At 41.3% G+C, this 16402-nt stretch overlaps 1 protein-coding gene across 8 annotated transcripts in view; it reads left to right on the plus strand.

Annotated features, from left to right (window-relative positions):
- Window positions 1–16402, plus strand: part of kif1b (kinesin family member 1B) — a 219749-nt gene that overhangs the window by 65283 nt on the left and 138064 nt on the right. For all 8 annotated transcript variants that reach the window (XM_060852399.1, XM_060852402.1, XM_060852400.1 and 5 more), the window contains exons 3-11: window positions 692–768; window positions 3855–4034; window positions 5323–5388; window positions 8167–8345; window positions 9552–9663; window positions 10875–10952; window positions 11328–11393; window positions 14313–14388; window positions 15338–15416. In XM_060852399.1, coding sequence (XP_060708382.1) covers window positions 692–768; window positions 3855–4034; window positions 5323–5388; window positions 8167–8345; window positions 9552–9663; window positions 10875–10952; window positions 11328–11393; window positions 14313–14388; window positions 15338–15416 — 913 coding nt within the window. The remainder of the gene's footprint in view (window positions 1–691; window positions 769–3854; window positions 4035–5322; window positions 5389–8166; window positions 8346–9551; window positions 9664–10874; window positions 10953–11327; window positions 11394–14312; window positions 14389–15337; window positions 15417–16402) is intronic.

Below are 16402 nucleotides of genomic sequence, written 5' to 3' on the forward strand. Positions count from 1 at the left end.
GTTCAAAGATGTGTAGGTTACATGGATTATACATGTATGTACAGGGTTGTTGGGGGTGGGTCTGGCTGGGATACCCTTGAGGGTTGGTGTTGACTCAATGGGCCAAATGGCCTGCTTACACATTGTCTGTCTGGATTCTGTCATTCTATGACCTGAGCATCATTGGCAAAACTATACTTGGTGGCTCATCTGTAATTGTCCTTGAGAAAGCTGAGGAAGTAATGGAGTTTCAGAAAGGAACAGTGATATACTTGAAAACCATAATGGTATGTAACTTGGACAAGGACTTGTTGTGGTGTTCCCTGCATTTGCTGTCCATCTCATGATAGCATCCTCCAAAGTTGCAACCTCTATCATGAGTTAGTGGAGTCCATCCTATTTATGGTACACACTGCTGTCACTAAGCATCATTCTGGAGGCAATAATCATTTAGTTTTATAACAGGATGCCGGTCAAGTTGGCTACGTTTTTTTAAAAATCCACATCTGGCTTCTTGGGTGGTTTTGGAGCTGGACTGGTCCAGGCCGATGGGGCATGTTCCATATCATACTCCTGACTTGTGTCTTGAAGGTGATAGAAAGGACTAGGAGTGTGTGATTAAAGTATCCAGATCTTCACTCATTTGCTGCATTGTTTGAAGGTAAAGGCTGTAGAATGAGTCACTGATATCTCTCTGTTCCTCTTCCTTGAGGTATTATCAACCCGAAGAATCCAAAGGAATCACCAAAGACCTTCAGCTTTGATTACTCCTACTGGTCACATACCTCGGTAAGAATCTTTCTTATATTAATCAATAGCGCTGATATAGAGATACATTTTGTAATAAGGTCACTAATGGTCCTTAATGTCTGATTCCTGATTTAAGAAAGCATGCTTAAATAATAATACAAAGAACTCTGGATGCGGTAAATCTGAAACAAAAGCAGAAATTGCTGGAGAAACTCAGGAGGTCTTCTACCATCTGTGGAGAGAAGCTGAGTTAGCATTTCAGATCCAGAGAGACTCACCTTTTAGAACCCGAGTTTGTTGGACTTGAATTGCTAGCGTGGTTTCTCTTTCTCAGGTACTGCCAGACTTGGAGCTGCACCAGCGCATGCTATTGTTGGTTTAGATTTAAACTATATCCCTGATCCACTGTACATTGTTTCAGGTATCTCTGTACCTCATTATGTAGGTTAACTTGGATGATTTTCTTCCCTTTCCTTCCCATCGCAACCCTTCTCCTTTGTCTTCTGTGGTGTTATACAAATTATAATCTCTCCTTTTATCGAGCTGAACTCTGTGGGTGACTTTGTTCATGCTCAGAACTGTCACGATTCCAATGTTTTCACTCCTCCGAGTGCTTGAGTTAAGACCATAAGATATAGAAGCAGAGTTAGACCATTCAGCCCATTGAGTCTGCTCTGTCCTTCGATCGTGGTTGATACGTTTCTCAACCCCATCCTAAAGTTTTCTCCCCATAATCCTTGATTCCCATATCAGTCAAGTCTTGGACTATAAAATAGCCTTCACATCTGCACTTAATTGACAATGGGAAGAAATTACAGCACATTCGTGTTGAAAAACTTCTGATGAGTGAACTGGAAATTGTCTGTGTCAAATAAGTTCGTATGAGAAATGCTTTCAATAAAGAGTGTACCATCACTGACTCGTAAGCCAGTATAATGACCACCTGTTTTCTACAAACCCTGAAAGGGCTACTTGTGACTTCCAGCGCAGGCTGCATTATCGAGTGGATCAGAAAAATAAAGTGGATTACAGTCACAGATGATAAATCTGATTTAGTGTTAGTTAGCACTGTATCATTTCTTGACTCCTGTATGTTCCAAAAAGCAACCTCTCTTCTTATTTCTTTCTTCTATACCCCACACTCCACCTTGATAGGAGAGCATGACTATTACTAGAAAGAGGCATGTTCTGTTGAAACTTTTTGTCTTGCATTTATCGGAACAAATTTGCAAGAAATTACAAAGTAAAGAGGACAACGTTATTATAATGAGACAAGAATGCTGATTGCTTGGCAGATACAAGTAAAATGGCAGATGTACCAGTCAGAGTTCACTTGACAACCAGTCAGCAAGCTCTTTACATACATGATCAAAATGTTATTGTTCTCCCTTCACATTGGCACTCTTGCAAATTGTCCTGATGAGTGCAAGACACAAAATTTTGACAAACATGTCTGGTTTTTCTCAGCAATATTTAAATTCTAATCAATAAAATGATGTTGACAGACACCTGGAGTGTTATGATTGACCAATCAAAACAACCCAACAAAGTTCTAACATCATTAGGGCTTATAAGAATTCTGTTCTTTTGAATAAAAGTTGCAATGTGCAATACGATCAGTTACAGCAGGATTGGTTGATAGTTACTTTCCTATTGGTGTTTTGTGTAGAGTCCAGCAAAAGACAGGTACCCTTCCTGCAGCTTTGCCCTTGAGCCTCACCCCTCCCAACGAGGATAGAGGATAGAACCTGCTGGTGCTCACCTTCCACCCCACTAATCTCCGTTACAACGCATCATCCTCCGCCATTTCCATCACCTACAGTCAGACCCCATCACCTACAGTCAGATATATTTCCCTCCCCACCCCTTTCAGTGTTCTGCAGAGACCATTCCCTCCGTCATTCCCTCATTAGGTCCTTGGCCCCCCCACCCAAAATCAGCCAGTTCTTCACTCTTGGCACTTTCCCCTGCACCGAAATAGGTGTAAAACCTGCATCCACATACCTCTGTCCAAGGCCCCAAAGTATCCTTTCCTTTCACATCCGATAGAGGTTTACCTTTGCATCTACACACGCCATCTATTGTGTCCGTTGCACTTGATGTGGTCTCTTCTTCGTTGGGGAGACAGGACACAACTTGTGGAACGTTTCAGAAGACCTCTCCAGGACACACTCACTAAACAACCATACCGCCTTGTGGCTGACCACTTCAACTCCCCCTCTCACTCCACCAAGGGCATGCAAGTCCTGAGGCGCCTCCACCTCCAAACCCTAACCACCCAACACCTGGAGGGGGAGCACCTCATCATCCACCTTGGGATCCTCCAACCACATGGAATCAATGCCAATTTCACCAGTTTCCCAATTTTCCCTCCCCCCACCTTATCCCAGATCCAATCCCCCAACTCGGCACCGCCCTTTTGACCTGTCCTACTTGTCCGTCTTCCTTCCCATCTATCCACTTTACCCTCTGCTTCGACCTGTCTCCACCACCTATTGCCTTCCTAGCTACCTTCCCCCGGCCCCACCCCCTCCCATTTACCTCCCAGCCACCTTGGGAGCCCCCCCATTCCTGATGATTGGCTTATCCCGAAATGTCGACTCTCCTCCTTGAATACTGCTTGACCTGCTGTGCTTTTCCATTGCCACACTTGTTGACCCCCATATTTGAAAGAGGCTAACTCAAGGATGTGTGATAATGCCATGTTTCTCAAATATTTTCCTGCTGTGACTCCATTTGAAGCTTGAAAATGTTGCAATATCTTGGGTAATTGGTGGAGGAGGGAAGAGAATTCCTCGGGGTAAGTGAGATGGGAATTGGCTGCTACTGCCTCAGCGCTCAATTCCAATATTTCAGCATGTGACCCCAATTGGTGTCCGAAGCCCTGTGGTAGTGACTGGTAATCGGGAGGTCTGGCCTAATGATCCAGACAGCTTACGTTCACTCCCAACTCACCACCATTCTATTGGCATTTGATTTGTAGGATTCCAGTTTTCTCGCACACATGAAGACAATCTCAGCAGCTGTGTTGTTTTTCAGTTATCTTTAGGATAAATGTGTTATTTTTGTCTTTGTCTTATTCTTGACTGAATCAAGCATAACCTGACTGTCTTTTCACTTGTCAGGCTGAAGATCCAGCCTTTGCTTCTCAGCATCAAGTCTACAATGACATCGGTAAAGAAATGCTGCAGCATTCGTTTGAGGGTTACAATGTATGCATTTTCGCATACGGTCAAACTGGGGCAGGGAAGTCCTACACCATGATGGGAAAACAAGATAAAGACCATCAAGGGATAATCCCACAGGTAAAGTTCAATTTTAATTCAGAGATGCAACTAATTACTTCATTGATAAATCTCTTCCCATTTGTTTAATGGGACCCCAAAGTTGATCGTCCCTCATCTTTTATAAGTCATTAAGAATCGCTGAATTCCCACTATCAACATCATTTTGGCTGCCATTGGTCAGAAGCTGAACTAGACTAGCTGTATGGCTACAAGAGCAGGTCAAGGTTAGGAATCCTGAAATGAGAAACTCACCTCCTGACTCCCCAAAGCCTGACCACTCCCTACAAGGCACAACTCAGGAGGGTGGGTGATGTAATACTCCCCACTTGCCTGGATGGGTGCAGCTCCAACAACACTCAAGCTTGACGCCATCCAGGGCAAAGCAGCCCACTTGATTGAAACCACATTCATAAACATCCACTCCCTCCACCGCTGATGCTCAGTCGCAGGTGGTGTGTATAATCTACAATTCACCAAAGCTCCTTCAACAACACTTTCCAAACCCACAACCACTTCCATCGAGAAAGACAAGGGCAGCAGTTACTTTGGAGCACCACCATCCTGACTTGGAAATATGTTACCATTCCTTCAGTGTGGCTGGGTCAAAATACTGGCACTCCCTCCCTAATAGTCTTGTGGATGTATCTTTGCTGAAATGGACTATAGCAGGTCAAGAGGGCAGCTTACCAGCACCTTCTCAAGGGAAACTGGGAGTGGGAAATGAATGCTGGCTTAACCAAGGACCTCTGCATCTAATTGGTGCAAAAAGTTTTGTTTCTTCAAAATGTCTTTTTCCAACCTGTTCTTTGCTTTGTAGCAGAGCTGATGGATAGTAACTCCACTGGCTGTTGTGGTTGTCAGCAATTCCATAGACTGTGAAGCCTATTTTCTGTTCCTGTTTGCTTTCCAAAAGAAACAGGGATGCCTAACGTTCGTCGGGTTTGAGATAGAATAGTCATTGATCTTGTAGTCCAAGTTTTTGAAACCAATATTTATAGTCTGCCAAATAAATGGCTTTAAAATGAGATTGCACAGCAACAAACTTCAGCAAGGCCCAGTTCTATCTGTGGCAGTCGGTCCAAGACAGATTAAGAAAGATGTCTAGATGCAATTGCATAATACAAAAAAATTGACCCATTTGGAATGAATTCAATGTTAATAGTCACCTAAGAATTCAAAGTAAAAGATGCTTTACTGGGGGAAACCCTACTGTGTTTGGGTTGACTTCCCAAATAGCATTTTTGTTCCTTTTGTGGGATAAGATTGAAATTGATCAGTGGCTTTTGTTTGTTCCTTCCTCTTGCAGCTTTGTGAAGAGCTCTTTGAGCAGATAAATGACAACAGTAATTCTGATGTGTCATATTCTGTGGAGGTAAGAATTGATGCAAAAGGTTCATCTCATGGGGTATGAATACTGGTTCAGAACTCAGCATTTCAGATCTGAGGAACCTACATTTGACGTTTATTTCTGTTTCTAATTGTCATGGGGTTGTTGCTTAGCGTGATCACATCTCCTGTCTTCCTCGACTTCCTTTTTTTTGTTGAAAAGCTTTTTTAAAAAAAAAATTAGAGCTGATTAAAACCATGCATCTTTGTATAAATTGGTCAAGTGATTCATTCAATTGAATTAACTTGTTGTAAAGGACAACTGATATTTGCAAATGATTGACTTCATTGTGTAAATAACATTTTCAAATTTGAATCAGAATTGGCTAGCTGAAAGAAAACAGTGGTGGTTGATGGGAAATGTTCATCCTGGAGTTCATTTACTAGAGCTGTACTGTAAGGATCTGATCTGGGTCCACTGTTGTTTGTCACTTTTATAAATGACCTGGATGAGGGTGTAGAAGAATGGTTTAGTAAATTTGTGATGACACTGGTCAGTGGAGTTGCGGATAATTGTTGCAGGTTACAGAGGAACATAAATAAGCTGCAAAGCTGGGCTGAGAGGTGGCAAATGGAGTTTAATGTGGAAAAGTGTGAGGTGATTCACTTTGGAAGGAGCAACAGGAATAATGAGTACTGGGCTAATGGTAAGATTCTTGGCAGTGTAGATGAACAGAGAGATCTCTGTGTCTGTGATATGGTTGTTAAGAAGGCAAATGGCGTGTTCGCTTTTATTGGTTGAGGAATTCAGTCTTGGAGCCACAAAGTCATGTTGCTGCTGTATAAAACTCTGCTGTGGTTGCATTTGGAGTATTGCATACAGTTCTGGTCTCCGCATTGTAGGAAGGATGTGGAAGCTTTGGGAAGGGTACAGAGGTGATTTACTCGGATGTTGCCTGGTATGGAGAGAAGGTCCTTGGAGGAAAGGCTGAGGGACTTGAGGTTGTTTTCATTAGAGAGAAGAAGGTTGAGAGGGGACTTAATTGAGACATATAAGATAATCAGGGCTTTAGATAGGGTGCACAGTGAGAGCCTTTTTCTTGTGATGGCTAGCACAAGGGGACATAAATTGAAAGGTGATAGACATAGGACAGATGTCAGCGGTAGTTTCTTTACTCAGAGTAGCAGGGGCATGGAACATCCTGTGTGTAGACTCACCAACTTTATATGCATTTAAATGATCATTGGATAAACATATGGCTGAAAAATGGAATAATGTAGAATAGATAAGCTTCAGATTGGTTCCACAGGTTGGCGCAGCAGTGAGGGCTGAAGGGCCTGTACTGTGCTGCAATGTTCTATGTGCTTGTAGGATTTCTTCCCCCGCTAATACATTGTGTGTAGTTTCCTGATGTGGAACATTTTGCTTATAGACATGAGGTCTTTAAATTGGCTGAATTGATCATCCATTTTTACATTTCTGTAACAAGAAGTTAGATAGTCACAAATCAAAACTCATCTTTAATCAATATTGTTCTCGGTCCTAAATCTGTCTGTTAACTAATGAAATATTACAATAAGACCATGAGTAATGAAACCTGAATCATCTGTTAGTTAAGTCTGCCACTAGACTTTGCACTGTGGAAATTTTGGATCTGAGTTCAACCTAAGAGGAGATTAAAATGACATTTGACAAAGGTCATGAATAAGCTGAATACTCATAGCCTGACTTGGCTGTCTTAAAGCTACTCAAATCCAAATTGTATATCACATGGTATGAGTTGGTGGATTTATTTTTATCCTTGAAGTGATGTTGATGTTACAGACGTGCAGTTTATGAATTTTCACCATCATCTAAAAAATAGCTTTCCAAAATAGTAATTCACTTATAAATGGAATATGAAGCAGTTTTCTACGAAATGCTTGGAATTGTAGGTCATTGATTAATGGATGACCTTTTATGTCACATCACTGCCATTCAATAATGTTTGTAGTGCTTGAATCTGAAGCAAGCACTGCACTGAATAGTTCTGCTACTGATTTCACCTTAGCTTTTGGAAAATGAGGTGTGACGGTGATGGTGTTAGGTAGAGGGCAAAGAAATGCATTTCCGCTTTCATGTCAGGGGTACATACTATTGTGAAATTTACAAGAATCCAGAATTTGAAATGCATAATTGACAGCAATTTTAATTATACATATTCTTTTTGCCATCTTTCTAACACCTCTCCTCTTTTCCCCACCCCCGCCCTCTATCTATAACCCCCCCAACCCATTTTCCAAAAGCGAAGATGAAATCAGTGACAGAATTAGTCAGTGCTTTTTTGTTTTTTTTTTGAAAACCTGCTATACAAATAATAACCAGCAAACGTAATTAATTCTATAATTTAGACTGTTTGTGATATCTAAGCAGGGCGAAGGCAGTGCAATTTTCAGGATTTTTAAGTGTTGGAATACTCAGATACTTCAATGGAAGAGAGATTACATTTTTAATTCCAGTTATTGGCTGGTATATAAAACCAATTTAGGTGTCAATTTAAGCCCTCCCTTAAATGTACTATTTACCATTTTTTTTTCTGCTTTATTCGGTTGGTTTTTTTTTGTTAGTCTTGCTAACACATAGTTTAAAAGTGCATTTCTGTAATGCAATATAAAAACAGATGTGTGCATTGTTCCAATCAATATGCTTTGCTAAAACATTGTTCCTTTCTTTTCATTATACTCCTAAAAATCAGGCTAGCTTCACACTGACATACTTTCCTTTATTTTTGTGTTGCTAGCTCTTGTTGAAACCTAATCACGTTTTCCTGGTTGTTGGATGCAGGTCAGTTACATGGAAATTTATTGTGAAAGGGTTCGAGATCTGCTAAATCCCAAGACCAAAGGAAATCTACGTGTCAGAGAGCACCCACTGCTGGGACCCTACGTAGAAGATCTTTCCAAACTGGCTGTAACATCTTATACAGACATTGCAGATCTCATGGATGCAGGGAACAAAGCCAGGTTGGACATCATGTGCTGAATCAAACTCTGATCAACTTGTGTGCCAACAACACTTAGTACCTTTACCATTCCCTTTTTTAAAAACTCCTGAGTTAAGGTCAATTAGCTAAGATCTTCCTTTTGGATATTGAATTTATTATTGTCTCGTATTTTGCTCAAACCCGGTGAATGGCTCGTTATCTGCCAGTGTTCACCCTGAGCCTTTTTGCTTCCTTGGTAGTTATTTTTATCAGTGGTGGTTTACCAGTACCTATCACTCTCAGGGGCTGGAGAAAGAGGCAGGTCCCAGGGCTAAGTCAGAATGGGAATTGAAATGCTCTTGGTATTATTTTGAATCATGTACATTTGCCATTTGGCCAACTAAGATTAATAAATTACTGGATATTAAAGATATCACGGGGCGGGGGGGTATTGATGGATACAGTGAAGGAAATTGGATTGAGGTAGAAGATCGACCATGGTCTAGTTGAAGGTGGGGTCAGCCTTGAGGCCAGTACTCCTGTTTATGTTCCTAACTGAGCCAACCATCCATTGAATGTAAAGAGCCAACCGTGTTGTTCAGATAAAAATGATCTAATTGTCATGGCAATCAGGGCAGGGCTGCTGCTTCAACATTTGTTGAAACTTGAGACCAAAATAACATTTTATATTGAGATTTGTAACAATGTTTCCTGATTTTGGTTTATTCATTTTAAGTTAGATATTCATTAATCTTGAGCATACAAGCTTCATTAGTTTCAGGCTATTACAGACTACATTAAAGTAAGAGGCTGATGCCAAATATCATTTGCAGTTCTTTGAGCTGTGACTCACAAATGCTCATGGAATCAGGATTTTTGTGCTAATGTTTCTCTGGTTATAATACCTGGACTTGTTTTATAAAAGCACTGGCAATTTGATCTTCTCTAATCTGGTATTAAGGTTATCAGATAACTCAATTATTGTTCTGTCGTCCATGCAATGTCAGTACAAAGGACAGCAAGGTATAAGGAAAATGAGACAGGAGGAAATGAGTAAGAATTAAGTGAAGACAATCTGTTCATTTGAGGAATGAATAAACCAGCTGGCACATTCTAGATATTGGGGAAACTCTTCCAGGAAGCAAATTTCATGTCCTGTGTATTATGCAGAATGTGTAATAAGCAAAAGATTATTTTTGGCACTGATTTTATGAGCTGTAAAATATAATCATGTTTTTAATTTCAGAACTGTGGCAGCTACTAATATGAATGAGACCAGCAGCAGATCTCATGCTGTTTTCACCATAGTTTTTACCCAGAAGAAACATGATGCAGAAACAGATCTTTGCACAGAGAAGGTATAAAATTGATGATTAATTCTGAAGAGGGAACATTTCAATTGAACCTCAACTCCATTTTCCTGCCTTTTGCTCAGAAACCTAGATTCCCTTAAAAATCCACCTCAGCCTTGAATATACTTAATAATCCAGCTTTGACAGTCTACTGTGGTAAAGAGTTCCACAGAATTATTACCCTCGGAAGAAATTCTTCCTTGTCTCTCTTAAATGTGTAACCTCTTATTCTGAGGTTATGTCCTCCGGTCCTAGATTGTCCCACAAGTGGAAACAGCCACTCCACATCTAACCTGTCAAGTGCGTCAAGAATATTGTATGTTTCAATAAAGTCACCTCATTCTTCTAATTCCAATGAGTACAAGGCCCAACCTACTCAACCTCTCCTTATATGATAGTCCCTCCCTTCCTGTTATCAGCTATGTGAACATTTCCCGGACTGCCTCCAATGTCAGTATATCTTTCTTTGGATAAGGGGCTAAAACTATTTATAGTATTCGAGCTGTGGTCTGACTAATGCCTTGTGTAGTTTTAGCAAAACCTCTCTACTTTTATAATTCGTTCCCATTGAAATAAACGCTTACCTTTGTTTTGTCTTCCATGCTATATGCTGAATCGGATGTTAGCTTTTTCTGATCCATGGATAAGGGCTCCCAAATCCTTCTGTCCTGTATCTTTCTCCATTTAAATAAAATTCGGCTCCGCTATTCCTGCCATAGTGTACAACCTCCCAATTCCTCACTTTATATGAGCACTGCAGCCTCACAGCACCAGGGACCCGGGTTTGATTCCAGCCTCGGGTGACTGTCTGACTGTGTGGAGTTTGCATGTTCTCCCCGAATCTGCGTGGGTTCCTCCGGGTGCTCTAGTTTCCTCCCACAGTCCAAAGATGTGCAGGTCAGGTGAATTGGCCATGCTAAATTGTCCATAGTGTTAAGTGTGTTAGTCAGAGGGAAATGGGTTTGGGTGGTTTACTCTTCGGAGGGTCAGTGTGGGCTGGTTGGGCCAAAGGGCCTGTTTCCACACTGTAGGGAATCTAATCTAATCTGTATTCCATTTTCCCCTCCAATACCTCTATTCTTTAGTAAGTGCAACTAGCAGCTCTTTCTGCTTTGATTGAAGTAAAAGCTTTTCTTATTGTTTTAGTGCAAGGCCAGGTGGTTAAATTTGAAAGTAAAAGGCAATCTGATGAATGTTTGTATTCCCTCCTTGATTAGGTGAGCAAAATCAGCCTCGTCGATCTGGCTGGTAGTGAACGGGCTGACTCTACTGGGGCTAAAGGAACAAGATTAAAGGTAACAAAGAATGGCAGATTTCTTGCCGACATGTCTTTATTTTTGCTAATTGAATACAGTGAATATTTTATGAAATCTCCAATAATATATTTGATGTGAGTGGTGCACATCAGCCAGTGTCAATTTTCTTGTTCAAACTCCATTGTGTTTCTGGAGATGCAATAATATGATCTGAAATGTAGAGGAGTGTTATAAATAGTTAATTTTTGTGAAAATCTTATTTGTGTGGCCCACCAAGGTCAAGTCAACCTTGGGGGGGAAACAAATCGAAGCACCTTGAACTCTGCAAAAGGAATGCAGTGTTGGTTTAAATTTTGTGACAAATTCAATATATTGACGTAAAACAAATTGAGTTAATTGCTTCTTCACTTTCAGGAAGGAGCGAATATCAACAAATCACTTACAACATTAGGGAAAGTTATCTCTGCCCTTGCAGAAGTGGTGAGTTCCTGTTTATCTGCGTTATCTCAATTTTGTAAAAACAGATTTTTAAGGTTGTTTACCATAACTTCTTGTCTTTTCAACTTATGCTGCCATTGTAGGACAATGCTCCCAGTAAGGTAATGTCAGGATATTATCATATAATGTGCTCTGCTCATAATTGTTCTATATATGTGACAACAAAACAAACACTAAAGCATCTCTTTCAGGCTCTGTGTTATGTAGCCAATTTCCTTCACTGGTGCACATTGCTTGCTTGTGCCTAAAACAGCCCAAAGTTGTCACTTACATAATCAGTGAAACTAATAAGTGTCTATGTTTTAAAACTACTGAGGAAGTGTTCCATAATAGTGTAATAATCTGTCTATTATTGGTTCTGAGTTACTAAAACAATGTTTACACCACATTAGTACATCCATTTGGCCTCTAGAACTGTCTGGATATGTGGCTGGCAAAGCCTAATCTCTTAATTACAGATTTGCTGATCTGGAAATGAATTTGAGATAATTCAGGAATGTGGATTAGATATTGAGTTGTAACTATACACTATTTGGATTTACTTTCAGTACTTGGCTAACTACTTAGCTTCCTTCAAGTTGTCTTTCATCACTGGCTAAAGACTTTTGCAAGCAATCTTTCATCTATTTATTCATTCTCATTTTATTTTTCATGTACTGCAATGAAATTTAACTTGTTTAAGTTGCCCTGTGTCGATGCCAACCCCCTCTGCATCCTGTTTTTCTGAAAGTCTTTTGTAGCTGTGGTGTAAACACATTGCTGGATTGTGCGGGACTTTGGAAGTTGTGCAGGTTAAGGGCCAACTGGCTATTTTAAGGAACTGGTATCATCACGTTTGTCACCACTGCACTGTTTTGAGTTCCTGGTTTACTCGTGACATTTGAAAGAGAGTTGAGTGGTAGGAGCATAGTTTCTTGGTAGCTTTGGAATCTCTTCCATATCAAATACACAAAGTTCTCTCAGCAGGTGTTGGTGATGGTAATCTATGAAGTCACATGCGGTCCAGGGTGTTCTAGCTAGTTGGATAGAGAACTGGATGAGCAACGGGAGATAGAATAGTAGTGGAAGGGAATTTCTCAAAATGGAGAACTGTGACCAGTTGTATTCCACAGTAATTTGTGCTGGAACTGCTGTTTGTGATCTACATAAATGGTCTGGAGGAAGGTATATAGCAAGCTTGCAGATGACACTAAGGTTGGTGGAGTAGCAGATAGCGAAGGGGACTATCGGAGGATAAAGCAGAATGTAGATAGATTTGAGAGTTGGGCAGAAAAATAGCGGATAGAGTTCAATCTAGGCAAATGCAAGGTGATGCATTTTGGAAGAACCAGTTCAAGAATGAACTATACAGTAAATGTAAAATGCCTGGGGAAAGTTGATGTAAAGAGAGATCTGGGTGTTCACGTCTATTGTACCCTGAAGGTGGCAAGGCAGGTCAATTGAGTGGCCAAGAAGGCAAACTGCATGCTTTCTCTCATCAGATGGGGTATTGAGTACAAGAGTTGGCAGATTATGGACTTTGGTTCGGCCATATTTGGAATACTGCGTACAATTCTGGTCACCACATTGCCAAAAGGATGTGGATGCTTTGGAGAGGGTGCAGAGGAGGTTCACCAGGATATTGCCTGGTATGGAGGGTACTAGCTATGAAGAGAGTTGAGTAGATTAGGATTATTTTCATTAGAAAGAGGGAGGTTGAGGGGGGACCTGATTTGAGGTCTACAAAGTCATGGGAGGTAGAGACAAGGTGGATAGCCAAGGTCAAGTAAACCTTTTTCCCAGAGTGGGGGACTCAATTACTAGAGGTCACGAGTTCAAGGTGAGAGGGGAAAGGTTTAAGGGCGATATGTATGGAAAGTTCTTTAGTGGAAGGTGGTGCATACCTGGAACACATTGCCAGCGGAGCTGGTAAAGGCAGGCACCATAGTGTCATTTGAGATGTATCTAGACAGATACGTGAATGAGCAGGGAGCAGAAGGATACGGATCATTAGAAAATAGGTGACAGGTTTAGATAGAGGCTCTGGATTGGCATAGACTTGGAGAGCCAAAGGGCCTGTTCCTGTGCTGTAATTTCGTTTGTTCTTTGTTCAACTATCCAGTAGTTCAGAGTTTTCATCGGATTCTTTCTCCATCTGTTGGAAACACTTGAATCTCTCTTGTCACATTTTCCTTCTTTTATGTAATGTCAAGAGTAGTGTTTGACAGATTTGCCTGAGCTTCCTTATATTAATGTCTCAGTAGTCACAAATCCTTTACTTGAATTTCGACAGAGGTTTCAAATTGAAATGAGCCAGTTTTGGATTATTGTATTTGGAGTCAGTCATGGGGCTGCTGTAGACAGGAGATGAAGCCACCATAGGTCAGAAACATCAAATGAATCAGTCCAAGGGTGAGCGCACCATTTACTAACAAATCTAACTTGGTTAACAGTGGAAAGTTGCTTTTGTCTGGCTAAATTGTAACTGCAATATTGGACTTGCTCAGTAGGAGAATGAAGGTCTGTGGGGGACAGGAATGAAGGGCCGTGGTGCGGGAGGGACGACAGGAAAGTGGTTGTGAAGTGTCAGCTTCGTTGTGATTGTATTGTGTAGTGGAGCAGGCCTAGATCACTGCTTATCGCTGGCTAGATAGTGAGTGCAATTTTGTCTTGAGCATACTAAAATTGAGAATTTCTCCGTTTTTGATGGAGAATGGAAATGCCTTAGTTTTGGCCTAAGTTGACTATTAGCCAGCCATGTATTTTAGACTCTGCATTAGAGCTGTCTCTTTTTCTGATGTTACTGCCAATATTTGAAAATGGATTGAAATTAACAGAATTGGGTAAAGGAAGTGGGGATGGGTGTCATCTAGGATTTATCTTTAATATCAATACTCTTTTTTTTAAACCTGTGTTGAACAGAGCAAGAAGAAAAAGAAGTCTGACTTCATTCCCTACAGAGACTCTGTATTGACCTGGCTTTTGAGGGAGAATCTCGGTAAGGTGACTCTCAAAGTGAAGTATTAGTCCAAAAGTCTTGTTACTTGCTTCTGGATAGTGGTACACTATGTGCGTATGGTGACTCTGTTTAGGTATAAAATGGAGTGGAATTTTTTTGTGCAATGACATTTTACTAAATAAAGTCACACATACACACCAGACTAAGAATTTGTGCCACTTCATACAAGCAGAATCGCTAAAGTATGGGAAGCAGTCTGTACGGCCTATCATGTCCACACCAACCCTGAGAACAGCATCCTTCCCAGACCAACTCTCTCTACCCTATCCCTGTAACCCTGCATTTCTCATGGCTATTCCAGCTAGACTAAGATCCCTGGAGGAGAAAGTGAGGCCTGCAGATGCTGGAGATCAGAGCTGAAAATGTGTTGCTGGAAAAGCGCAGCAGGTCAGGCAGCATCCAAGGAGCAGGAGATTCGACGTTTCGGGCATAAGCCCTTCTTCAGGAAGGGCTGAAGAAGGGCTTATGCCCGAAATGTCAAATCTCCTGTTCCTTGGATGCTGCCTGACCTGCTGCGCTTTTCCAGCAACACATTTTCAACTAAGATCCCTGGACACTACATGTGCTGATTAGCATGGCCATGGCCAATCCACCCAACCTGCACATCTTTGGACTGTGGGAGAAAACCACAGTACCCAGAGGTAACCCACGCAGACATGGGGAGAATGTGCAAACTCCACACAGTCACCTGAGAGTGGAATTGAACTTGGCTCCCTGGTGCTGTGAGGCAGCATTCTTAACCACTGAACCTTACTCAGAAAGCATTGTTTATGTGCCAGCAGAACGAGAAGTTAGGTTTGCATTTCAATGTATTGTGATTGAAAGTCTGCTGAATGAGAAACAATATCTCAGTGACCTGTGCCATTAATGTTGCTGGTGTTTTTAAGTGTGGGTTCACAGATGTTTGATTGTGACTTGTTTCTCTCAGGTGGAAACTCACGTACTGCAATGGTTGCTGCTCTTAGTCCAGCTGATATAAACTATGATGAAACTCTCAGCACTTTAAGGTATGTCTGTTTTTAACATCTTCTGGTACACATTCCATGCTGTACACGTTAGATTAGATTAGCCTCCCTACAGTGTGGAAACAGGCCCTTCAGCCCAAAACAGCCACACTGGCCCTCCAAAGAGTAACCCACTCAGACCCATTACCCTACCCTATATTTATCCCTGACTAATGCACCTAACACTATGGGCAATTTAGCGTGGCCAATTCACCTAACCTGCACATCTTTGGATTGTGGGAGGAAACTCACACAGACACTGGAAGAATGTACAAACTCCACACAATTGCCTGAGGTGGGAATTGAACCTGGGTCCCTGGTGCTGTGAGGCAGCAAAGTTTAGCAGGATGAAATTGTGGTGACTCTACTACAAATGAATTCATTTCCCTCTCCACTAGTATTTTGAATTTTTCAGAAGCCAAACTTACTGAGTGATTTTTCAGCTAATATTACTTCTATCTTGATGCTTAAATCAATTAATACAAGCTTCAGTTTTTAAAAATTGAAATGCAATCTTACTCTAAATCTTCAGAATTTAGAAGTAACACGTTTTCACATAGTGCTGATACAATTTCAGTGTGTTCATTTTGAGCCTGTAGCTGACACCCTTCCACTCTGAACGCACACTGACAGTATGCCTGATGAAGGGCTTCTGCCAGAAATGTTGATTTTCCTGCTCCTCAGATGCTGCCTGGCCTTCTGAGCTTTTCCAGCACCACTTTAATCTTGAAGCACTGACGGCAGACTGTACCATCTACAAGATGCACTTCAATACTCCTGCAATGCCTCTTTGATGTTGCCTTCCTAACATGTAACTACTATCATCAAGAAGGACAGGGGCAGTACATACATGGGAGCACCACCAAGTTGTTCTTGGAGAGAGATACTATCCTGACTTGGAACTGTATTGCCATTCCTTCACGGTCACTGGATCAAACTCCCAGAGTGCCCTCCCTAACCACACTGTGGATTGTCTTCACTGTTCAGGT

Source organism: Hemiscyllium ocellatum, chromosome 37 (assembly GCF_020745735.1).
Source record: "Hemiscyllium ocellatum isolate sHemOce1 chromosome 37, sHemOce1.pat.X.cur, whole genome shotgun sequence".
Taxonomy (NCBI): Eukaryota; Metazoa; Chordata; class Chondrichthyes; order Orectolobiformes; family Hemiscylliidae; genus Hemiscyllium; species Hemiscyllium ocellatum.